General features: G+C 46.4%; 3 protein-coding genes across 4 annotated transcripts in view; 1 reads left to right on the top strand and 2 right to left on the bottom strand.

The window, feature by feature from the left end:
• Positions 1 to 1,351: 1,351 nt before the first annotated feature.
• LOC135394871 (uncharacterized) lies at positions 1,352 to 8,827 on the top strand. Of its 2 annotated transcripts, none has more exons than XM_064625907.1 (21): positions 1,352 to 1,651; positions 2,918 to 3,065; positions 3,145 to 3,262; positions 3,329 to 3,394; positions 3,516 to 3,581; positions 3,695 to 3,876; positions 4,074 to 4,150; positions 4,246 to 4,319; positions 4,399 to 4,556; positions 5,112 to 5,378; positions 5,435 to 5,654; positions 5,729 to 5,842; positions 6,321 to 6,365; positions 6,446 to 6,787; positions 6,857 to 6,979; positions 7,045 to 7,162; positions 7,558 to 7,708; positions 7,775 to 7,837; positions 8,319 to 8,391; positions 8,472 to 8,525; positions 8,586 to 8,827. In XM_064625907.1, exons 2-21 carry the CDS (start codon positions 2,995 to 2,997, stop codon positions 8,760 to 8,762), a joined length of 2,559 nt encoding a protein of 852 aa, XP_064481977.1. In that variant the 5' UTR covers positions 1,352 to 1,651; positions 2,918 to 2,994; the 3' UTR covers positions 8,763 to 8,827. The 2 variants fall into 2 exon arrangements, with proteins under 2 accessions (XP_064481977.1, XP_064481976.1); XM_064625906.1 differs by lacking the exon at positions 1,352 to 1,651 and adding an exon at positions 2,369 to 2,841.
• Positions 8,828 to 9,058: 231 nt separating this feature from the next.
• LOC135396213 (RNA-binding protein 28-like) lies at positions 9,059 to 11,126 on the bottom strand. The gene has a single exon (XM_064627239.1). The coding sequence runs from the start codon at positions 11,086 to 11,088 to the stop codon at positions 9,079 to 9,081; it is 2,010 nt and encodes a 669-aa protein (XP_064483309.1). The 5' UTR covers positions 11,089 to 11,126; the 3' UTR covers positions 9,059 to 9,078.
• A 7,537-nt stretch (positions 11,127 to 18,663) lies between these two features.
• The window catches only part of LOC135395945 (cholecystokinin receptor type A-like), a 79,511-nt gene continuing 72,996 nt past the window's right edge, over positions 18,664 to 25,178 (bottom strand). Inside the window, exons 7-8 of the mRNA XM_064627030.1 lie at positions 21,379 to 21,459; positions 18,664 to 19,597 (exon numbers count right to left, since the gene is read on the bottom strand). Of these exons, the coding sequence (XP_064483100.1) occupies positions 19,078 to 19,597; positions 21,379 to 21,459 (601 nt within the window). The 3' untranslated portion in view covers positions 18,664 to 19,077. The remainder of the gene's footprint in view (positions 19,598 to 21,378; positions 21,460 to 25,178) is intronic.

Here is a 25,178-nt window from a genome sequence, read left to right as displayed (position 1 = left end):
GGTTCAGAAGGAGAAATTCTCAGTTGCATTTTGTTCCTCTACTTAGCCATTTTTTTTTTTTTCGTCCCCACTCATGTATTCGATTCGTGGTAGATATCGTCTATGCACCATTCCTCTCACACGTTGAGAATACGCACGCTTTTTTCTTTTCTTTTTTAAAAGTCTCAAACTCGTCTTGTGGGGTCGAGCGGGCCATGTACGAATGCCCCCTCCCCCCCGGCTGTTAGCAAAAAACAAGTGTCTGTTGTTCACTTTGTTGACACGCTTGCACATTTAGTGAGGTGGCTTGGACCAGCATTCCTCTCTTGCCTCAACCCCCCCCTTCCCCATGCTATATAAAGCTTGTGTTTTTTGTTAGCCAATCGTGTTGTTATGCACCGCGATGCTGTACATAAATGTAAATATTTTTCCACGTTAGAAAAGAGTGTGAACAATCATGTGCGCCGCTCGACAACCGAGGGCGACGTGATTTGAGAGAAAAATGTATTTGCTTTCTTACAAAAGCTATAAAATATATGCATTGACAAGAAAACCGTGTCTTCGATGTGTTGTTATTTCCGGGATATTGGGGTGGCTGTGAAGTTGGAGTGCAAGGCAACGTCTACGCAACTGCTACGAGTTTATATTTGTGTTGCTTTCTTGCGGCACGTGCTCAAGATGTTCACATGTTGAAGATGCTTTCAGAAATACAGTCCAACCTCGTTAATAATGACCACGACTGTTCCAGCAGGTATCGATCATAAAGTGAATTGTGTCGTATTAACAAACAGCACATGATATGCAGCAAAGAAAACCCGCGTGTGTAACACCAAACTGTGCAATTATATTTACTACAAGAAAGGAAACTGTTGAACATTGCAGTTCGTCTGCAGAAGAAATCTCAAAGAAGTGTTTGCTTAGTTACATTTTCAGTCTGTGGTTTTTCTCAGGATACTATTGCATGGTATGTGGCATTTCTTTCTGTTGCTCAAAGACCTGCGGAGCTGTTCTGACGCTTGTCCTTGGCCTCCTTTGCACTGTAATGGGGGAGAGTCCACATGTCTGCTCTTCAGTGTCTGCAACAAGCAGCACATTCTTAGTTGCCAATATTGATGCTAGAGGGACGCATATTCATTTATTGGTTCCGGTGGTCAGCTCTGTCAGACTGTCGGTCGGTGCTTGCCGCAAACAGTATAATTCCACTGTGCTGTGAAAGCTATGTTGAGTCGTGCTGCGAACTAATGCAGCGTCCTAACCAGGGGCGAGTTGCTGGCGTGCTCCGCGTCTCGCCATACGCCGTTGTTGCTATAGCGACCGAGCCGGCACGTGTCCTTTGTCATCACAGCTCCCTGAAACGCTGTTGCTGAAAACCTGTTGCTGGCCATCATACGCATTACGCTACGCTGCGCGAGGGAGGTGGCGACGGCGAGTGGCGTTACGATGTGGCGTTGTGATGACTTGGCCAGCAACGCGCCCCAGGTATTTCGTGGCATCCAGCAAGCGAGCGTTAGATCCACTCTTGCAAGCATAGATGTGGGAAGAAAGTCAGTACGCATTGGAGCTGGAACTGGTGGACTAGTCTGCAAGGCTAGGAGAGAGAACTTGGGGGATGGGCAACGCCCGGGCCTCCTCCTCACGGCTCGATAACGTAATTGAAGTATTGCGTATCTAAGTAAGTGGGTAACTTAAATACTTTTTGTGAGTATCTTGTACAAGTCTGCCAGTAAGCCATTAACATGTCCACCACTATATGGGGGCAGACCTTGATTTGTGCAGCAGCTCCCCCTACCCCACCCACCTCAGGACCAATTGTTTGGCAACACCCTCCTAACTCTCTTTTTCTGCACTCCCCTTGCTATCTCCGCTTTAGACACCACTTTGGATAAACCACTGGTCGCATATATGCCAGTGTTTCAATGGCTTGTAGTGTAGATTTAGAGTAAGCAAATACCTATTGGGCTGTCCTAGCATCTCGAGGGTACATATATTGATAGTCGAGACGTATTGGGCAATCCCAGAAATTTCAGGGCTGGTGTGGCAAAAAAAAAAAAAAAAAAGTTTAGGGAGGGTGCACACACACCCTGGGGTTTGTATGTGGAAATCCCTGCTTCGGATGGTCGCGAGCCGACACAACGTCACTGGCTTGCGCGCGACACGGAAAGTTCACAATTTCAAACCGATCAATCAGCGCTCAAAGACCGAGGTAGTGGCCATAGGAGCCAATCGGTAGAGGAGGGTAAAGAACTCGTGTTATGACGTAAACATTGTGACATTTCGTGACGTTTGATGACGCGAAAAGGTGCAGCGCCTCACCAGCCTCACTTTATCCCGCAATGGCACTCGCGAGATGGATGGTATGTTATGTACTCCATGGGGTACGGACGACGGCGATGTCGCATGTCGCTACGCAGCTACGAAGTTCCGTTGATTCCGTTTTGCGAATTTCACATCGACATCGCCATCCTGGGATGTCTGCTGCGAAAATGCATGTGCCCGAATATCGCATTGGTGTAGCACTTCAGTTGTGCCTGTAATTATGTGTTGATACTTCTATGTAACACATGACACTTAAGAAACTGGTGTACCTCCGTTGTCCAAGTCTGTTTTCTGTCTTGGAAGGCTGCCTTCGTGTGGAGCTGCCAAAAAACGCACGCACGATGGCAAGCGACGCACTGTGTGATGCGACAAAGCGCCACGCTGACCGCAAGTTCTATGATCTTCCGGACTCCTATGTTGTAGAATCGTTTAAGAAGAAAGTGAAAGCGAAGAAGCTTGTCAGTGACAAAGAATTTTTTAGTTATATTTACGACAGCATAATTGGTAGGAATGCCACTTTCGTCGGTCCGTTCGGACGCAGACCAGGTTGGTGAAATTTCCGCAGCCTAATACACAACGAGCTATCCAGTCTGTTAGTAACATTTGAACTTTCGATTTCCAGTCACTTACTGCGACCATACAGCATCTGGAAAATCTCTCTCATTCATTGAGGACTTCATTGTGAAAGAAGTTCTACCGATGTACGGCAATACGCACACTACTACATCCGTGACAGCGCTGCAGTCAACGCTTTTCAGACACGAAGCACGGTAAATGCTGTCTCTTAATAAACGATACAGTACCAGTACTTCATGAGAGCTTTATCTTTTTTCTCTCCTCGCTTCGTAGGGACCTTGTCCGCAGCAGTGTGAACGCCAGTGAAAGTGATTCTGTCATATTCGCTGGCACTGGCGTGACAGGCGCTGTACACAAACTGATCAATGCGCTCGACCTGCAGAAAGCTCCGGTATGGTTGCATACTTATCAGCCGGCTCCTCAGAATATACCAGTAAACTTTTTTTTTTTTTTTCAGGTAGTCTTTGTTGACACATTTGCGCACCATTCAACATTATTACCATGGAGGGAGACAAGTGCCGAGGTATGGCAAGAGTGGTCTACGTTGGGTGGTGTCTTTATTGTTTGTTGTATAGTTGTATAGTGTTCGGTTTATTCATCGAGGCACTCATGTAATTTCCTTCTAAATTTTTTTTCCCGTTCAGATTATTAGGATACCTGAAACTCAAAGTGGACTTCTGGACGGTGAATACCTTGAAGAGAAGCTGAAGGTACCCCGATTCTAAAATGATGCTGACAAAGAAAACAAAAAAAAAGAAGAAAGAACCAATTCAACACACGTCTTTGTAAACGAGGATCACAGCTAAAATATTTTGGCTTGTAGGAATTTCAAGGAAGTTCACGGAAGCTGATCGGTTGCTTTTCTGCGGCGTCAAATATTACTGGAATCCTCACGAACGACATCAAAATCACAATCCTGTTGCATCGATATGGAGCCCTAGCGTTTTGGGACTACGCCACAGCTGCTCCTTACGTCCAAGTTGACATGAACCCAGTTGTGCCAAGGTAATAAGAAAACATCCTCAACAGCATTTACCACATGCTAGTGCAGTTGTAACATTTTGTTACTCCGTTATACTACTTCTTGAGTGTCGGATGAGATAGGGCTTCCACGTAATCACAATAAAAGTTGATCCCCATCAGCTGCAGTGAGGTAACATTCAACACTAACTACAATATTTGCGCCAATAATTGTGTTTCAGTATAGATCAAAGCTTGGCATACAAGGACGCTATTTTCATTTCTCCCCACAAATTTGTTGGCGGACCTGACACACCAGGTATGGCTGTGTGTAACATTGCACGCGCAAAAGAAAAAGAGATTGCACATTTTGCATGTGAGTGCACTTTTGTGAGTACCATTTTTTTTTTCCAGGTGTGCTAATCGCAAAGAAAAGTCTGTTTGCAAATGCCGTACCATCTAGTTGTGGCGGGGGATCTGTCTTTTTTGTAGGTCGTCTTACTTTCTTAGTGTAAATGACAGTGCTCTGCGTGCAAGGTAGTGACGGTTGCCTTGCTGTTGTTCCAGGTGTCAAGAACGGGTCACAGGTACCTGAAAGAAATCGAGATGCGCGAAGAAGGTGGAACTCCATCCATTGTAGGTGCCATCCGTTGTGGACTTGTCTTCCAGTTGAAGGATTCTATCGACCCATCAGCGCTGGAACTTAGGGAAGAAGAGCTGTGCAGGTACATTCGAAATACTATAACTTTGCTAACTTTGAAGCCACTGAAAGGTTGTTCTGCTAGCATAATGTAAACGGAGATGCACAACGCATACGGCAATGTCATATGGTGTACTCTCGGCAGCTCTTTAAATACCCGTAGGATATACCTGGGTACGAGATGGCTGTGCATGTCCAAATATGTGTGCCAGGGTGACACAAAACATTCAAAAAAACTTTTTTTTTCTGGCATATTTCACGGCACTGCAGAAATTTTTTGAAGGAATCACACAGTGATTTTTCTAGGATTTTCTTTTAGGGGGGGGGGGGGGGGGGGGGGTGACATAATACCTGATGGTCTCGCATGACTTGACAACCATGTGACCAGGTCCTGTGACGTCATGTATGATGTGACCCAGGGCTTTTCTCAGGGGGGGTCATGAGCAATTCCTGGGGGGTGTTCGACAAATTTTGGGGGATGTTAGGGGGGGGTGGAGGGGTGCTGGGAGAATCACTGGAATCACAAATTCGGAAGTTGTTCAATTGATGCATCATATTTCTTTCTTGTTTTAAACATTAGGAAGGCATTTAACGCCTGGAAGGACAGCCGAAACCTGGTGGTCCTCGGCAGCACAACGGTGCGACGGTTGCCGATCCTATCCTTCCTGATTCAACATCCAAAGTCCGGCCTCTTCCTTCATCACAACTTTGTTTGCGCACTTTTGAATGACCTGTATGGGATACAGACCAGGGGAGGATGTGCCTGTGCTGGACCTTACGCTCAGGACCTGTTGGGAATCGACGAACAGCTCGCTTTGCACTACGAAGAACTGCTTGCAGAGAATAGGTATATATCGCGCACTAGGGAATGCAGAAGACACGTAAACCTTTGCCTATCTCTAGAATGCTGGACCGTACTCACCTAAGAAGGTACATGGAGTACTCGGAACGAGAGGTGCTGCGTCCCGGTTTCGTCAGGCTCAACCTACCTTTCTTCATGCCTGATGATGAAGTTGATTTCGTGCTAAGCGCAGTAAAAGAGATTTCTGAGCATGGCTGGACTTTACTGCCTCAGTACAACTTTAATCCGGAGACTGGGGAGTGGAAGCACATGCGACACCAGGTCCGTTATACCAGCGGCATAGCCGTCCTTGAGCGCTTGAACCACGGGAGACGTATTTCTTGCCGAAATTTCAGGTCTTCAAGGACAGGAGGTGGCTGGGATCTATTTCTTACTTAGAAGGGAAGTTCTCTTACAAGAAAGGAGGGACACCTGAAGATGACATCCAGGGTTGTCCTGCGAGTTACCAGGTAGGCATACGTCGTATGCTACAGTGTATTTATGGCTATCCTCATGAGTGTTGCAGAACAGACGACTATCTCCTCTAAATGTGTTTAAGCGGCTTATAAAGACGGCTCTTAAAAGCTTATGAAAACGTGGTACATGTCTGCTGCTTTTGTGGCATTTTTGTCTTTCGTGACCGGTATTTTTCGGGGGTGTTGCAAGGTTTTTTTTTGGGGGGGGGGGGGGGGTGGATGCTGGGAAAATCCCTGTAATTGTGTGCCTCCTTCTTTATTAGCATAAAGCAAGTTGTAAATCCAATCAAGTAGCATACAGCTGGCAATATAATCCAACAAAATCCTGAACCAACTATGGAAATTGTAGAAGAATTATGGAACTTAAGAAAGCTGCCTTAGCATTTGTTTACTGCCGTTCCGATCAACGAGAAACACTCAAACCTGAGCGCAGAGTATCTGAGCAGTGTTCAACATGCTCCTTGCTTCCCAGGAGATCCTGTTGGAGGCAAGAAGTGTTTACGACAGTGCTACCAAGGTGAGAACGGAAACTTTATTATTCCAAAAACTTGGTCTATTGTCAGAGTACAACATTTTCTACTACCACTAAATCTCTAGGCAGCACTCAGAGCACCCATGGCTGACCAGGACATCATGTTTGACTCCGAGGCTGCCAAATTGAGGTGGTTCCTACTGCCAAGTGAAGCCAAAAATCTCATGGTCGGGAACAACATCCCGTTTCCGAAGCTGCCCTTCTCTCCCCCGTCACTACAGAAACAGTCTGGAAAGTTTGAGCCATCAGAGTCGAGAACTCCTGTCACAGTAGGCAGTAACGTTCCAAAGACATGCAGTCTCATTGCTGAGACTGCAGACCCAACGGTTCAAGAGTTGAAGAATGGCATTGCAGTAAACTGCCGCTGGCATTCACCTCCAAAGCAGATCTTTAAACCATTTTTGAAGGTATAAAAAATGAGTGTTTCATTCCTGAATCATGACTTCATGAGCCATATCTCATGCTTTCTCTAAAAGGCTGTGACAGAATTCAACATGGTCGTCAACGGAGATAGAGTCTTAGTCTGCCTATCCGGCGGGAAGGACTCTCTGTCACTACTGCACACAATGAAACAGTATCAGCACTATTCGAAGAATAAGGTACAGGCTTATCTACTATCAGTCGATCGATAACAGTTGGCTTACAAAATTCTTCACATTTACAGGGAATTAACTTCAACTTGGGGGCTGTGACGGTGGATCCTGGCAGTTCATCCTACGACCCCAGGCCCCTGAAGAAATACCTTGCAGCTCTAGGTGTCCCATATTTTTATGAAGAGCAATGTATGTGGAAGCTTGTGCTTAGACACGTAGAAGGCATTTAATTGTCACCCCAAGAGTCAAAGACAAAGCCACCTGTGATAGGAACAACCAGGCCTGCCTACATTTGATCACTGTGACACCAATTGGAGGGCAGCCAGTATTGCTGGCACTTTATATTCAATAATATAATGCCCTTCGACAGCAGGTTATGCTCACATTTGTCAGTCGTATGTGTGTTCCTAGCTTTTACTAAGGTCTTCATTGAGCAGTCTTACTTGTACTCGATTAGTGGGTACGTGTAATCAAAGTTTTGCAAGCCCTGCAATGTTGACTATAAACAGACTGCACTGTAGCTGGCGGGCACCGCTTTTCGCAGACATGAAGGCAGACTAGGACATTGTTCTTTTGTTTGTAAGGTATTGTGGAGCAGGCAGCTGCACTGCCAGAATGCACATCCATCTGCAGTTTCTGCAGTCGTATGAAGAGAGGCAGGATCTATGCCTGTGCTCGGAGGGAAGGTTACAATGTCTTGGCTCTCGGTCAGCACTTAGATGACCTCACAGAAAGGTACAGTTGTTGAATGGCACACTATGTGCATCACAAAATCCGACCGTGTTCTACGCTCCCTTTCAGCTTCGTCATGTCAATTTTCCACAATGGTCGTTTAAGAACTATGAAGGCGAACTATACAGTCAAGTAAGGGTCTGTTTTATTATACATACTTTATAGTCATGCTTAGCTCAAGATTGGTGTGCTAGCTACTCCTTGTTCTCCCTGACCTGTTGCACACATCCGCTCGTGTAGAAACTGGAGATTCTAGTTACGATTTTGTGTCAAACAGTGTACTAATTATGATACCTTATATTTCCTTTACTATATTTTACTGCATTGTTGTTAAATTACTGAAGCAACAATATCTATATGCAATTTCTTTGCTAGGCTGAACATAACTAAAGCATGCTGACTTTTGTAGTTTTCTTCTGTCTTGCCTTTTGAGTAATGAGACATTTATTAATGATAACAATTATGTAAGAATAATTCTAGCGCAGTTGCGTATTCATTTGTTACATTTCCTGTACAAGACTAACACATAGAAATGATCGTGCAGGGCCCCGGTTTCAGTTACAACCCGTGTACAAAAGAAAATGAAAATGTATAATTTATGTAACATTTCCAGAGAAGGAGATTTACGTGTGACGCGGCCATTCGTCTACGTTCGAGAGAAAGACCTCAGAAAGTTTGCCGAACAGGTACCCTACGAACAAAATATTTTACCTAAGACATAGAAACAGGCGCCATAGAACTGAGAAACCGCATTTCTCCACTACAGCGAAAACTTCCAGTCATAGCCGAGAACTGCCCGGCATGTTTTGAAGCACCAAAGGTCGGTTGGCAGAAGTAGCGAAGAATTTTCTGAAACAAAATGTGGCTTTTTTCACTTCAGGAACGGCATCGCGTGAAACAGCTGCTGGCTGCTCAAGAAATCCTTTTTCCCAAGCTCTTCTGGAGCCTCAGTTCAGCAATGCATCCGTTGATGGCGATCAACAAGACTGGTGTCGAAAGTGCGTTGTACAAAAACGTCATGAAGGCAGGGGACGATTCCGACTCGGAATCGGATTGAAGTGGATGTGTACAACAGATATTGCTTACACTTGTAAATAAGTATAAAGGAGTTATATATTTTAACGGAGGTCTCTCTGACTTGGTCTAAGAACTGACCCCTACTGCGATTTGTTTTCAAGCTAGTTCACGTAGCCGTGAATTGGTGAAAACGTGAATGATTTTTTCTTACGTGTTGTTTCATCAAATTTATTTATTTATTTAGAGATACGTTAAGTGCCCTGGAGGGGCGTCACACGTACGTTATGAGAATAGGACTATAAGTAAAAGAATTGGGAGTTGACGAGAAGCGTTGACACATTGAGAGTAGAGCTTTATTATTTCTGAAACCACTTTTTCCACCGTTTACCACCACCACCACCACTGCCACCAGCTGCTTCCAACTTTCTCTTGTGCTTTTCAACAGTTTGTCCGAACGCATCAGGATTTTTGTGGGCCGATTGGACATTCTTTCCCTTCTGCCTCTTAAACTGCCTTCCCTTTCCCTCACCCTTTCCCTTTTTCTGCACTACACTTTTCTTTCTCCCCTTTTTAGTCCGCACTTTAGCTCCCACGTGCGTCGGCATCCCCTTCATTTTACGATTGGCCAAGGTGCCCATGAACGGCTTTCGCTCAACCGCGCCAGAGTCGGGTGCGGACTGGCCCGCTTGCTCGGCCTGAATCTCCTTCGCCTTTTGCTTGCTCCGCTGAAGCCTCCTCTCTTTTGCCACAAGCACTGCCCTGTTCTCGAGACAGAACTCTACTATCGGCCTCCGCTTCGGCCCAAACACGTCGGGGTTGTTGTTCACCTCCCGCAGGGCAGCGAGGGCGTCTTCGTGCTTAGTGAACGTCACAAACCCGAAGCCTTTCGACTCGGCAGTGGCTGTCTGGAGGTTCCGCATCACCCGAGCTTCTGTCAGTCGGGCACCCTGCGGAGCGTGCCGCAGGAAGAGGGTCCGGAGCTTGCGATCGTCGACGCTCGGCGGAAGATTGTGAACGCTCAGCCTCGTCTGTGACACGAAGTAGTGCAAGTTTTGGAGGAGCTTCTTCTTGCGGGCTTGGAGCCGTGCCCGCTTTGCCATGTCCTGCGCGGACACATTGTGAGCCCCTTCGGTTCCGGGACGAACGAGACCCTCACGAGCCAGGTAGAGGTTACGGCGATCCTTCTTCTCTTTCTTCTTGTCCGCTTTCGTCTTTTCTTCGAGTTCTTCACGAGAGAGAGCGCGAGTCACCGTCAACCGACGACCCTCCAGCGCTATTCCTTCGGAAGCCCCGGCTGCTTCGATGCACTTCTTTGCGCTTTCGTCCTGCGTGTAGCAGACGAAAGCCGTTCCTTTCGGGTGGTCCGTTGCGGGGTCTCTACAGAGAAGACAATATTTACAGGTACCATACGCCTCCATCACTTTCTGGAATTCTTCCTGTTGCACTGTAAATGGAAGGTTCCTCACAAATACGGTACTTCCCAGGTTCCTCGGCTTGGCGAAGCGATTCGTTTCGCGATTTTCGTTTTCATCGTCGCTTTCGTCGTCACTCTCCTCATCACCTTCACTCTCACGTTCTGAGTCCTCGCTGTCTCCACGCTCAATGTCATCGTCGTCATCTTCATCCTCTTCCTCAGAATCACTTGCACTATCATCCTGTTTCGTACCTCGGTCATTGTCGTCTTGGTCATCACACTCATCTGAAGCGTCATCTTCACTGTCACTTTTTGTCCCTTGTTCCTGACTCTTGCTACGAATACTTTCGAACTTCGATTTCGGCAACGAAAAATCCACGGCCACAGGACGTCCTGCTATGCTCGTTGCATTCAACCCATTTATCGCTTTGATTGCGTCCTTCGTCTGAACAAACTGCACAAAGGCGAAGCCTCGCATTTTGCCGTCGGGTCTTTTTGGAATGGTGATTTCAGAGATTCGTCCATATTTTCCGAACGTTTCTTGCAGAATGTCTTCATCTGCTTTGAATGAAAGATTGTGAACTATAAGTCTAGCCTTTCGTTTCCGTTTGGCTTTCTTTTCTTCTTTAGACAGCTTGCGCTGAGGCTTCTTTTCCTCTTCGATAGTTTTGTCAACGGGTCTGGAGAATTTGTGTGGTGCGATCTTAACGCTAAGAGCATTATCATGTAGTTTGATGGTGCGCTTCAACGCAGCTTCAGCATCGTCGCGGACGGCGAACGTTACGTACCCAATTCCTTTGAAAACCTTAGGGTTGAGTTTGTCTCGAACGATGAAGCAACGCTTTGTTGGCCCAATTTCTCCAAAAACTTGTTGTAGCTCATTATTTGTGACGTCTTGCGGTATATTTCTTACCAGAAGCGTGCACGGCGCAGTATTCATGGGGGCAGCCATGTTGCCCGCTGATGTCGCTGCTGATACGAGGTGGAAAGTCGCAATCAGAACAGTGGCCCAATGGCAGCGTCGCAAGCAACTCGTTCGGCTCTCCCAGCCCTTTCGATGCCGACTGTAGATGCACTATTGCAAGCTACGAGGGTTGCGCAAAATTACCACGCTCTTGTTCCTTTTTTTTTTTTTTTCTTCAAAATTCAGCCTGAACAATCTCGAACATCCAGAAGAGGCTCAATCTCATGCAGAAGGAAACTCCCAAACCAAAAGGGGAAAGTGCAATCCACTTTGATATATTTGCCTCGGAAAGAGTCGTGTTCGCTTGGATTATAGATAATTTGAAACATGCCGAGTAGGGTTAGAAACTGGGCGGTTCGGTAGTTCATATTCATCATCCAGTGTTGTTCGTTGTGTCGTTATTTTTAGCTCCCCGACTCTGGGGGATTTTAGCAATTTTAAGTTATGCCGAGTACGCTTTCTGTTTCGTACTTCTGCTCTCAGTTTCGCCGTGCAGTGGGTCCTCCTTAGAACGACAGATAACGGACTTAAGGAAAATTGGAGCAAGTGTTTGAATGAAAGACTGCTATTCGTACGCTTTATTGACAATCAACTCTCCTTTCCAAGCTAAAAAAAGGGCAATTAGAGCTTTTTTCATTACCACAACCGACAGAAAAAAGAAAGAAAAAGGAAACCCTGCCTTGTTCCTATTCTGTTCCCAAAACTGACTCGATCAACACAAACTGAAAGAAGAAACGTAGACGAAAATTTAAGTAAAAACTCTTTTTAGTGTTCATATGCGGAAGGTAGCACATGTGTGTGGAATCTGGTGCTCTGACGTGAAGGCAATTTTAATTATTTATTAACACCCTCAAGGAACTACAGAGGAGAGTGGTGGTTAGTTATAATTCGATGGAAGAGTATCGGCATTCATAGAGAACAATGACGAGGGAAGCTGGTTCAAATCCACGCTTGTTCTACTAGGTATGAAGGAATTACAGATATTATTATATGCATGTTAAGAGTTTCGGTTTCGGGTAAAGGTAAGGAAAATATTTGAGTTTCCGTTTCGGTCCCTGCGCAACTTGGGTATTTAACGTTTCTCGTCCACTTTCCGGTAACAAACCCTGGCTGAGGACTACTAATTTTAATTGTATTCCCATGTGATGTAATCCCATCTTGGTCTGTTATCAGAATATAACATTTTCTGCTATCACTAAATCGTTAGGCAGCAGTCAGTGCACCCGTGACTGACCAGGATGTCATGTTTGGTTCCTATTGCCAAGTGAAGCGAAAAATAGCATTGTCGGGAACGACATCCCGTTTCCGAAGCTGCCCTTCACTCCCCCGTCGCTACAGAAACCGGCGGGAAACTTGAGCGGAACACTGTCACGGTAGGCCGTGACGTTCCAAAGACATATGCTATCTCATTACTGAGACTGTAGACGCTACGGTGAACTTCAACGAGATCCTCTGGTTAACGAGTTGAGGATTGGCATTGCAGTAAACTGTTGCTGGCATTCACCACCAAAGCAGATATTCAAACCATTTTGAAGTTCCAAATTACAGGATGCAATTGCATTTTTTCGTCACCACACCCGATAAAATAAGAAAAAGAAAACTTTGCCTTCCTATAACCAGCTATCCTCCCCCCGAGCGGATTCCGCTCGGTCTTCCACTTCACCCTCTCCTCCTCTCCACCACCTTTCCCTTCCCGAGAAACATGCCGCCTAATCAGGCAGGCAGACCTCTCGGGTTCCTCCCAACGACACTCCTCCTCCCTCCTCCTCGGTGGAAGAAATGCAGAAGAAAAATTATTTTAACACCACCTTTGTTTATTGTTCGAGACATACATATGCGGAAGGTAGTACTTGTGTTCAATCTGGTGCTCTGACGCGAAGGCAATTCAGTGCAGTGACATAATGCACATTGGAACCTTTGCGCTCGCATCACTCAAAAGTAGCACTATAAAAGCGTTCTCGACATCGCTTTGTCATAATGCTTGTCACGTGATATTCTTTTAAACGCAATCCTTGTGGCAGAAGGACGACTTTTGCACAAGGTATAAATGTTTTACGATAGGAATGATTCTCTTTTTAATCTTAGGGAAGGTGAAAGAGTGACAGGAAAGGATCATATTCATGCGAGCTGTTATTTGAGCTTGGCGAGTCGTTCCGAGAAAATTACTGTTGCACACAAACTGTTCATGGTTTTGTTGTATAATATAAAGCATAGTCACAATGCAAATATAATGGAATACCGCTGTTTGCTGAGCATCTTGGTCAAGCATGCACTCGAAGTGATTTAAGGGACCACTACAGTTCCGGAATTCGGAAAGAGATTTTTGCAGTGGCATATCTAAGAGTTATACTTCGTCATTACTTCTGTTATTATGCTGTTCAGGACTGAAATTTTCATGTACATGTTCTGCAATGGCCTCCTACAAGAAGAGTAATCTAGCAGAAATGCAGAGACGTGGAGCAGACGACAGCATTCAAAGAAATGCGATGCCGTCTGCAATAAACGCAGACGACAACACGTGAAAAAAAAAAAAATAGAGTAAGAAGCCAAAAGAAACAGAGAGAGAGAGAGAGAGAGAGAGAGAAAGTAGAGGTATAGAAAGACTGAAATGAGCACGGTGCTATTTCGTACCAGGGAGGTTTAAAATAAAAATTTTGAGTTAATATTGTGGCGGCCCTATAGAGCCATCGCCACACGGCTGGCGCCGACTACGAGCTGGCACCCGAATAAACCTGCAACAGTTCGCTTCTGACCTTTTCCAGCGATGATTGTCTCCTCATTTCCTCCGATTTTTCGATTTTTCTGCAATGACATAACGACTGGCGTTTTCCCCCGCTGCTTAATTTTTAGTTTCGAAAGTGAAACGTCACCGCGAATGATACAAATAACGAAATACGGATATCGAAGAGGTGAGGTGACTAATTTATACATTAAAAAGCTTCATAATATATCAATTTATACTCGGGGTTATCCTAGAACTTATCGTACCTGCGTAAAATTACCACGTGGTCATGTTGCGTGTAAGGATAACTAAACGGCGTGTAGTTTTGACAGTTACATCCGTAGATGTATAGGCAGCATCCTTGTTCTGCTGTTTGTGGAACGCCATGAATGACCTAACGTCTAGACAATTTGTATGCTCATAAGTGAAAAAGCTTGCCACTTAATATTTTCATAGCATAGATTTTATCCATCCGAGTGCAGTGATCGCGGAGTACTCAATATCCGCGCGGTTACCTCTATTTCAGGTTGCGCGGTTGTGGATGCGGATACTGTAAATGTTGTTGTCGTGCTCATCTATGACATCTCGCATGGAGCTTTAATTAGGGGCAATTACCGATACCTTTTGCAAATCCCGATGAAAGTGAGCGTCACTGCAACAAGGCCACTTCTTGTAGCAGTCAAACTATGGGAGCCGTGAATATATGAAGAAAGAATAAATGAAGTGTCGAACTTTCTCGGAACATGCGTATCTGAAGGCCATAAGTGGTGCCTATATAATTATTGTCTGTGCAGAGTGGACCAGTTACGTAAACTAAAGCTATAGAAATGACAGTTTTCTACGAAGTGCAACAGTTGACAGCACTACAAGCGGTCGTAGGAGTACAGAGCTCCAATTCTCACACCATTGGCCGAAACTCCAACAAAGACGCCCCATATAGAGTGGCTTCCAACTAGCTGTGTCATTCATCTACGGAGCAAGTTCTCTGAAATTAAATGCTACACTATACAGCAAAGCACCAGCACCGTAGAACGACCTTGTCGAAAGAATTAATCAATTCGAAAATCACATTCGCATCATCGCATCATCACGTTCGAAAATCACAGGGGCATAGTATGAATAGTATATATTTACAGATAGAGTATCTCTCAGCAATGACTATGTTTTACCCTGTGTGACCGAGTTGTTCCCGCGTCCGGTTGCTTCTAGTTTCAGCAAATTGTTTTAATATCAGATATGTTGGCACGGGCCATTTCCCCTGATGACATACCCAAGCACCACAATTTACTGAAAGTGTGAGTAGACGGGTATAGATCAAGCTTGTGTCGTGGGCAGGTCTGCGAAACGAAATAACACACTGATAAGACACCTGCTAGCCACACCCATGCACACTGTGCGACCCACTTGTCTGCAGTGTCCAGCTCGTCATGGAATGACCCCGTATCGGGGCGGTGTCGGCGCACGCGCTGCGGAGAAACGATGAACTACCGCAGTGTGGATAATTTCCTCGCGTCGTCTGCTTTTAAACGTTTATTCCGCGTTAAGTGCAGTAGGTGCAGCGTTGGTGAACCGAACAGTATCGTGTCATCGCGGCTGAACTGAAAGGAATTCCTTTCAAAAGTAGTGTCTTTTTCATCGGCAAGGTGCAAAGCCCGTCTCTCTTTTTCGCTTAGTATTCCGAGCCAGCAGGAGCTAGGTGACCTTTTAAGGGGGCCCTCATAATCCAGTCCTGCTGATGACGACGATGTTCCGCAACCATGAGAAAAGCTGCTTCGACGTGCGTTTAGAGAATGTCTTTCGAAGAGCAGAAACAGCGAAATGAGCATCTGCACAGCTAACTATGTGCTCTAAATATTGCGAATGATGCTTCATCCACCGTCAGTTGACGGCATCCTCTTCCTCCACAATAATCTTTAGCAGCGAATAAAGGGTGCAATGTACGGATCTCTATGCGAGAAACGTGTAATCGAATAAACTCGTGATATCTGGGAGGTACGGTCTTTGGGTTATCCACGGCATTTGCGCTCTGTACAACGCGCGGGCCTGACCTTCTGTAGTGGATCAGGCCGGACCGAAAAATTGCGTCCCATGTCGATCTCTATAGACCCCACGGCTTTCCCGCAGAAACGATTTCGGTATAGTTACTTCGCGCGGCATCGCAGATAAGGGATCGTTCCTCAACGAGTTGGAGATTACAGACAAGTGTGTCGCAAGCAGTACCCGAACTTTCAGTACATTATGCTGCTCGGGTAAGAACACAATGCTTATCAACGCAAGAGCTGTAGATTGAAAAATTTTAGGCCCAATTAATTTCGCTAGTGCACCACCAGAACACTGCACTAAAGAAATAGCTGTAAGGTAGGTCTAGGTTGTCTTTCAGGCTCACGTGATGATAAAACTGATAAGAAATATACCACGCTTGCCAGGTAACCCCTGTGCATTCCAATTTTCAGTCCAGCATGCTGCATGGATGAGTACGTTTGTTCTGCCTGTTAAATTCTCTCGTCACTGTGTTGTCACTCGGGTGGAATACATTGTGTTACAATTCTATAGCTGCGAGACAGTTATCGGGTGTCTGGCATAGAGCAGACTGGCCTCCAAGCATACTATTTTGTCATAAAGTGCTGGTTCATACTTTGTATCGGGTTACGATCGACCTAAAGTTTACCAATTGCTCCAGCTCTTACTGATACACAGGCAGTTTTAAATCGTGAACATTGACTCAAAAAAATACGTTCGTAACGCCCCGGGGAATTGACTTCATGAGACAAGAGACAGGAAACAGACATATAGAACACTAAGTAGTACGTAATTGTGGAGGGGTTCTCTTTTGAGCTGTACATTCGTCACTTTGTACACGTTCACGTGGTTCGGTTCGAATGACGAAACGCACACACGTCGACATAGGGTCAGAACCTCGTCAGGAGTGCAACGAAACAACGGTTATACTCACTGGAATACATCGTTTTGTGCCGCTCGGAGTCGCTGCTGGGGTATTGCTTCTACAAAGGAATTGTCGCTTAATATACCTTTGCTTGTATAGTAAGTCGTGGATTACAGCGCAACTGGGATTGACTACGGTATCTTTTTTTTTTTTTAGTTGCAACATGCATCCGTGGCTAGTTTCCAGTATAGCTTAAAGGGACTATCGCATCCGTCCCGGTCGATTCCGCAACTACAATGTTGTTTTACTCCGTGTTCATCACTGATAATAACGCCGAAAACCCGACGCGAATTGGCAGCGTTGTTCCTGTGTAGTTTGATATAAAACTTGGCAAGAGCAGACGACTCATTCCGGGATTCCCTCTCTGGAAACGTCACACGGACGAGGCCAATCACTGCGTGCCCTTTGACATGGAGAATACCAATCACAGAGCAGCCGGAGGGACCTTGGTAGCCTTGGCAACCGACTGACAGGCGTGCGGGTGGCTGAGCGAGGCGGAATGCTAGGGGACGGCGTCTTTGTTACCGGCGCGTGGAAGGTTGTTTCTGGTTAGTGTCGAACGTGTTCGTACAGTCAGGAGCGTAACACCATGTTTCACGGTTACGTCTGCACTCACACTGGTAAGCGAAAGTCAGCGTATTTACCGATGACTTTTCACTTAGTATATTGCGATGCGAATGCCAAGCAGACGATCTCGGAGACAATCGCCTGCGCTGCTCTCTCATTCGTGTGCCTGGCTTACGTCATCATCGTGTTGGATGCATATGGAATGCGAACCTTTAAAACTCGTTTACTTAATATGTAAGCTGTTTTCGGAAGAGAAATTCGGCAAAGTTGACTCTGAAACGGTGACGAACATTATCCTATCGGTATCATAAGTACGTTCCCGGATGCGATAGTCCCTTAGACAACGTGCTCCTTATGTTGTCAGTGCCCATTCCATGCAATTGCAGTTTCATGTTATTCAGTAACAAGTGCGGCTCTGGGACCACATTTGACGCTGCACTCTTAAAAAAAAGGGTGTACTTTAACTCCTTTCCTTGCCACATATATAACACCCTTTTGGAGAGTACAATTACGCTCAAAAGGGTGTCTCCTCACTCCCTCAAGGGAGTAGCATAACACCTTCTCCCTGCCGGGGAGTAATATTACTCTCCAGTATAGGGAGAAAGGTGTTATGCTACTCCCTTGAGGGAGTGAGGAGACAGCCTTTTCTTTTTCCAAGGACGCTTTCCTCGCTTCAGAAAACATTGAGCCAATCAGAAGAAATTTAGCCTTGTGCGTGAAGCACATACCCCAAATATGATTCCATTTCACAGAAAATGGTGGGGAGAAATTGCGATATTGAAACTTAAAAATCCAGAAGTCAAAATAGAGTACCAACCGGCTATCGAATTGGCGGTTGAAAACCATTTAAATCTCGTTATAGAGAACATCATGCCTGCCGAACCATTTTAAACTCCTGACGACACTTGGGGCCCAGCCCCACAAACCATGTGCCACGAAGAAACATTGCGGATTCCTTGTAATCGTAGCTCGGCATTTCGGGTCGCGAGACTCACGGTCACAATGTCCTGATAAGGCATGAGCTCCGCCACGTGCTACTAACTCACGTGAAGGTCGACGTGGCGTATCGCTGAGCTCGATCATGCCCGCACTCACCTGATAACATCCCACCTGTGACCAGAGATCGTCAAAATAACACATGCTCTTATCGCAAGTGTGACGTTATCCAGTGAGTGTGCTAATATGCGGCGTGATCGAGCTCAGCGATACGGCGTTGTCGACCTTCACGTGGAGCTCACGCCTTATCACCTTATCAAATGATTGTGATCGTGAGTTCCGTGGCCCAAAATCCCGAGCTTGGCTCGTAACATGAACGCAAAGAGCCGTGATGTCTTCGACTCGACGCATAATCACGTGAAACACACACATGGCGCTATGACCACTATCGCTATCCACGGCCATACCAGGTGAGCATTATCGCGAGCAGTGAGGTATCCCATCGCCCCTGGCGATGAAACACCGCAATCACCATCAACCAAAACATTGTTGCTTTTGTTTTGGCTCGACGCACGCCGAGTGCTATTCCCGCGTATTAAACCTTTTCGTTGCACTCCTTCGAAGGAACCTGAATCCTCCTCAGATAAGCTCTGTCATGTTTGGCCGCTGCTTGTCCAACGTCTCTTATCAAGTGCACGAACGGGAATGGTTCATATCGCCTATCACATCTCTGACTTTCCTTCTTTTTTCAGCAGCGTAGCCGAGCACGAGACGCAGCTCGCTTCGGCTACGCAGTAGTTTCTGCCAGTCACTGTCTGACGTCGTTCATCTGCGCCGCAATCATCTGTTCTTTCGTGGACTCTATCGGCGAAGGCGGTGCGACGTGCCTCGCCGGGCAGGCGAATAGCTGCAGGAAACTTCGTCGAAAAGTTCGGTTCATGAAGCAATACGTGATGGGATTACAGCAGGAAGAAGCGTACGCTAATAACTGCAGCAGGGAGATCCCCTGGTAGCCCAGACCCCAGTAGACGGAGTCAGGGTCGAAGAGGGACCACGTGTTCACGACGTACAGCGGTGTCCAACACACGAAGAATTCAACGACAACCACGAAGAGCATTTGGATGACGCGTTGTTTCCGAGCGAGGCAGCCTGCCTGGTCGCGGTGGTGTGCGCGGATGATTTGTTGAGTGGGCGCCGTGGGGCTGACAATGGTGTCCTGGGACAGTGTGGCAGCTGATAGGCTTCGGAAGGACCGTCTGGATTCGGAACGGCTCGGCTGCACCAACGGGCCTGTGGAGGGAAACAAAGAGCTGACGTAAGTGTTTACTCTTTTTTTTTTCTTAGTCTAGTTTTTGCTGAATCACGACCCACTACTATACTAGAGACCTGGACATCCGCAATGCTCCCAGCCCCGGGGTAGTAGTTCTGGCAATCGCCGCTTGGCTATGGGATTTGGCGCTAGCTTATGGTAGCTAGCTCGCACTATTCGTCACCACGCGGCTTGTCGAAACCGCGGCGATGTATGGTGGGCTGTGTTGACAACGACGAAGCAGTATAAGTATGGTGAGCTAGATTCTAGCTCATTCTAGCTCACCATAGTATAAGAGAGAGAATAGCGCGTGCTTAGCAACGGCCTGTGTAGCAGACTACAGACGGTGGCAAGGATCATAGTGATTCCCTATCCCCAATAATGCTATGTGGCGCTTGCAGCGGTCACCAGCGTCACTAACCCATGACCCGTCTCTCCCATGGGGGATCGCCAGCTGTCCAGGTCTTTAGTATAGAGTAGGTCGTGGCTGAATATATTATACATGTTTCATTGGAACAGGGATCAAGCCTGAAATGGCCTGCTAGGGATATTCGTGTTATACCAGCTCGATACGCTTGTGACGTGTTATGTCGACGTCATCAGTTTATAAACGCTAGTTTTACAAGCACCAAAGGTGTAAACTTTATTGTGAAAAGATGAGTGAAGGGAAGTCACTGGGCCCACTGTGGGCGTCGAGGACGGGCCTTCGTAACCGACCTACGTGGGGATGGAATGTGCCACTATGTCGTCGTAGAGCACTTAGGGTCGCGAAATATATTTACTGGCGCTCATTCACGCATATGTTCCAGTGCATATTCCATTATACTTTTCAATATGTGACATCAGCGCAGACTATCTTCAGGATGAAATTGCGACAGACAGCCGAGCGCGTGCGATATTCAAGTTATTATTCGAAAGGGCGTCCACCGTGCGCAATGGAGGGCCAGTGTCCCCACGCGAGAACTTGCTCCATACTGGGCAAAGCTCTAACCTGCTCCATACACTCTGAGGTATGAACGACGAAGATGTAAAATGGTTCATTGTGACCTAGCCTTGTCAAATTTTTCGATGCCATCATCCTCTACGCTCTAAGAAAAAAAGAGTAATTTTAGTCAATTTGGGGAGTAAATGCGTTGCCACAAAAATTAGTCCCTTTCGGGGGAGTAAATGAATGTTGTAATAGGAAAATTTATTAACGGTAACAACAACAACCCCCCCCCCCCCCCCCCGAATGAATGTTAGAGTGTGGACTGCATTTCACGCTCTCTCCTAACAGTCCCAGGTACATAATTCGTGTTCATTAATGAAAATACTTCGAATTAAACCGTCAATCGTGATATGTCGAGCGATATAAAATCTTGCGACATGCATATAGGGTACAATTTCGCAAGAAATAACGATCTAACTATTTCTTCCTCTGTGCCGGTAGGAAAATTCCTAAGTAGATTTATTCAATGTACAATGTCGTTAAATACCCTTCGGACCCTGTTTGCCCGAAGCCTTCGTCGCTGCCTTGGAGTTCCAAGAATGGCTGAAACACGGCAAGTCCTATAGCTGAAGCTGGTGAACTCCCGGTGGAGGTCCTGAGAGAGTGAGCGTGAAACGGCTCGACACTTCCTACGTTTGCGTGCGCAGATTCCCCGTCACCCACTCCTCAGGAAAATTCGATACCGTCCTGAAAGTGATTTCCATCGCCTAGCGCAGAGGACACGCCAGTCTCTCACTGGCTTCATAGCTAAGGACGCACACCGTCGAACGCCCTCTGGTCTCTGTCTGTGCCACCCACCTTCGCACGTCTACCGGACCTCCAGGACCGCAGAGATCAGGTTCCCCCTCAAGTCCTTTGAGACCATTTTTATGCTCTGGTAGACCCGAAGTTTTCTACCTCTGCCGCAGCATACACCGATGGCGCATCTCGAAATGGCAAGTCCGCGTCGGCATTCGTCATCCCATCCGAAGGCGTAGTAGAAGGACGTCGCCTTTCGCATCAAACCTCATCCACAGCTGCGGAGCTCTATGCCATACTTCTCTTTCTGCAGCACATCGTTCACTTTACCCCACGGGATTGGGTCGTATTCATTGACTCAACATCTGCGCTGCAAGCAATTGAAAATTCTGGCATCCGAGGCTCATCCGCACCGTTGGTCATGGATGTGTTAATGGCTTACAACCTTGTCTATACGAAGCAGGACACAGGCTGGTTCTCCAATGAGTTCTAGACCATTGCGGTGTCGAAGGCAATGAACAGCCCCGACAGCGCCACAGAAGCAGCTCTCTCTCGTTTCGGAGCCGAACGCGTATTGCGCTGTTTAGAGGAGATCGTCGTTCCGTACTTCGACGCCTCGTGACTCCCCTGGCTACCCACCCGCCAATGGACCGCTGACATTCTCCCACCAGCCATGCTGAGTAGAGTTGATCCAGCCCTCGGTTTCCTCATGCCTCGGCATATCTCTCGTCAAGATGCCGCATTAGTTCATCGAATGCGCCTCGATGTGGCTTTCACAGCACAGTGGCGTTACCGCTTGAGGCAAGTTGACTCTCCCCACTGCGGTCACTGCGGTGCAGTAGAAGATCTAGAGCACATTCTTCTCCATTGCCCACACTACCAACCTTCTCGAACCGTACTCTCTACTCACGCCCCCTCTCTCACACAAAATTGCTTGGTCCCTGGCCACATCCAGCCCACCAATGCTCTGTCCTCAAAGCTCTCCTCACCTTTCTGAATACCATAGGGCTTCGATCACTATTGTGAAAGGGCTCATTATTTCGTCCCCCCCCCCCCGTCACCACAAGCAATGGGGTAGAGTATCGCCCCTGGCTATGAAACTCCCCAGTCATCATCTTGTAATAAAGTTGCTGTTTCAATCAAATTTACGAAGACGGGATATCTACGTAGACTGTTGCATTCATGAGAGCATTTGTGAAGTTCAGTGACTATGTGCAGTGCTGAGGAGTAACTTTCGCGGTTAGGGGACTTAAAATGGGGATTAATTGCAATCTAGGGGAGTAGAAGTTGCAATTACTCCCAATTTTACTCCCTTGTTTTTCTTAGAGTAGTAGTTGAGTGTACGGTAATTGAGCTTTGTGGCTGCAGACTTGGCTTTCCGAGCTGTTGCGGCAATATCATACTGAAAACCGCGTCCAGTTTATTCCCATAGCATAATTAATCGCTTTTTGTACGTGCACTAAACTTGGCGGAACTTACAACAATAGTTTCGGCGTTACCATCCGCCAGTTTGTCAGAGTGCGTCCCCCTTAATCAAGGCGATACGGGAATACGCGCTTAATCCGTTCGTTAGACAATGGGTGTGCGCAATACCATCATAAAAAAGCGCCGGTTCAGCGCTTAAAAGAGAATAACGCCTCCCGAGAATACAACTACATAACAATATATGCAACCTCATTAGGAAAGACATGCAAATCACCCCAGGGACGAGCTATCCGGACAAATTTCGCCACCACACGACCGGGAACCACATAGTTAGTTCGTATTTTGACGGCGAACGTGCCATTCTTGCGATATCCAAGAAGTGGGAAAAAGAAATAAGGTCGACGCGGATAGTCCTAGAATACGGGGATAATGAGGACTTTCTGTGAAAGAAAAGGGTGGCTTTGTTTACTCGTCGTAAACAGAGGCATTCGTTAGTTCGCCGGGGGGCTGAAGTTAGTCGTCCCAAATGACACGCATACGGCATAGCAATGTTCCGTGTATTGTAAGCCGATCTCTTTCTCTCTCTCTCTTTCTCTCTCTCTCTTTCTCTCTCTCTCTCTCTCTCTCTCGTGATTTGTCTCGGAACGATTATCTCTGGCATTCCTCCGGGATCACTTTGCAGCAGTGTTGTACCCGCTAGCAAAACGAAGTAACGGAATGCTGCTACCCGCTACTCTACAAAAAAAAAAAGTAGTGCGATACTGCTACCGCTACCAAATAAAAGTAACGCATATACTATGCCGCTACTTTTCCGCTACCATACACTTCTCTAGGCAACATTTTACCGTATAGGCATCTCGTTGCCGAATGTGTCTAATGACGGTGCAATATCTATTTCTCGTGCTTCAAGTACATACTGCTGTTGCTCCATTGGCGGTCATATCGTGCATATTATAAACAAGATTTTTATATTTTTACATATATTTTTATATGTACAAGTCATATTTTTGTCTCTGTGTTGACGAAAGACTGCAATTCAAAACGTTCCCTGCTTGCAACGTTTCTTGTCGTAAATCATTCGTCACAGCTATACGGCAGGCAAAAATGACGCGGTATGAATCTCTAAGAGTGATAGCTTGAGATCACGGAATGGCGAGACGGCGGGCCAAAAAGACTGACAGAATCCTACAGAAACAGCAGAAACTGGTGTTTCGCCTATCTTGTAAGGCCGTTGTCCTTGAGGGTGGCCTACCTCAAAGAACACTGGTCTTCCCCTTCTTTATTTAATCTCGTATTTTGATCAATATCAGGATGCACACGGACGAGGGATTCGGTTATGTAAAAGGGCGCACCGACAGCTGATCAAAAGACTGACCCGAATAGGACGCGTCGAAAGTTTCTCAGCACAGATAAACGTGCATGTGTGAATAGCACCAGGGCTTTAATGGTCCGTTCCTCGCACGTGAGAAACACGGACGAGAGAGAGAGAAAAAAATGTTAGTGTGAAACCATGCTAACACGAATTTGTCAACGCGACCCCTGATCTATGAGGTGTCCCAGAAAACGTAATTGAATTATGTATATGTATATATATATAAACCAAGCCACCTGGATCATGCTGTCAACGGCATTTGTTCTTACTACGTTTTCGCCACTTTCTGATGTGAATGTCATGTAACGTACGTACCCAAGCAGCAAAATGTACTGAAAGTCGAGTGCAATAGGGGTGGACGGGTGGGTGGAAGGCCTTGAACAGACTGATGAAACTAAAGAACATTGATAAGACACATACCGTCCACCCCTATCGCACTCGACTTTCAGTACATTGTGCTGTTTGGGTAAGTTTTAATATGCAAATCTGTGCGAACTCCACTCGGAAATTTGCCAAGTAAAGGTCACTTTTTTACCCCACTGATGTGAAGAGCGTGCCGAATTTACGCAAATTCATGATAATTGACAGCGATATTGAGGAGCTATCCCTTCGGGAAAAAATAGTCGAACATCATGCTTTTCGGAGCACCCAGAGCATAGCGCTCGATGACTTTTTGAGCGCAACCGTTGTCAGTCCGACGAAAGGAGCTTGCAAACCCAGCCGACAGAATGATAGTAGACAGAGATAAAACAGACATGGCTCATCGCATCCGGCTTCCGCTGGGATCATTCCCCTCCCAATTTCAAGAACTGTCACTTTTTGTACTATATCGCGTTGTGTGTTGGATTTGCAACATCCTTTCGTCGGACTGGCAACGATTGCGTTGAAAAATCGCCGAGCGCTATGCTTTAGGTGCTCCGAAAAGCATGATGATCGGCTATTTTTTTTTTCGATGGGATAGCTCGTTAATATCCTTGTCAATTACCATGAATTTGAGTAAATTCGGCACGCTCTTCACATTGGTGGGGTAAAAAAGTGACCTTTACTTGGCAAATGTCCGAGTTCATTTCGCAAATA

The sequence above is a fragment of the Ornithodoros turicata genome, chromosome 5 (assembly GCF_037126465.1).
Source record: "Ornithodoros turicata isolate Travis chromosome 5, ASM3712646v1, whole genome shotgun sequence".
NCBI lineage: Eukaryota > Metazoa > Arthropoda > Arachnida > Ixodida > Argasidae > Ornithodoros > Ornithodoros turicata.
Note: the sequence above shows the minus strand (reverse complement) of the source record. Positions and strands in the feature narration are given on the sequence as shown.

Bases quoted from the DNA above. Each gene is read 5' to 3' on its own strand.
- LOC135396213 (XM_064627239.1), bottom strand. From the start codon at position 11,088: ATGGCTGCCCCCATGAATACTGCGCCGTGCACGCTTCTGGTAAGAAAT.
- LOC135394871 (XM_064625906.1), top strand. From the start codon at position 2,541: ATGACACTTAAGAAACTGGTGTACCTCCGTTGTCCAAGTCTGTTTTCT. The intron at 7,838-8,318 runs GTAAGGGTCTGT...TAACATTTCCAG, and splicing joins AAGGCGAACTATACAGTCAA to AGAAGGAGATTTACGTGTGA. The intron at 8,526-8,585 runs GTCGGTTGGCAG...TTTTCACTTCAG, and splicing joins CATGTTTTGAAGCACCAAAG to GAACGGCATCGCGTGAAACA.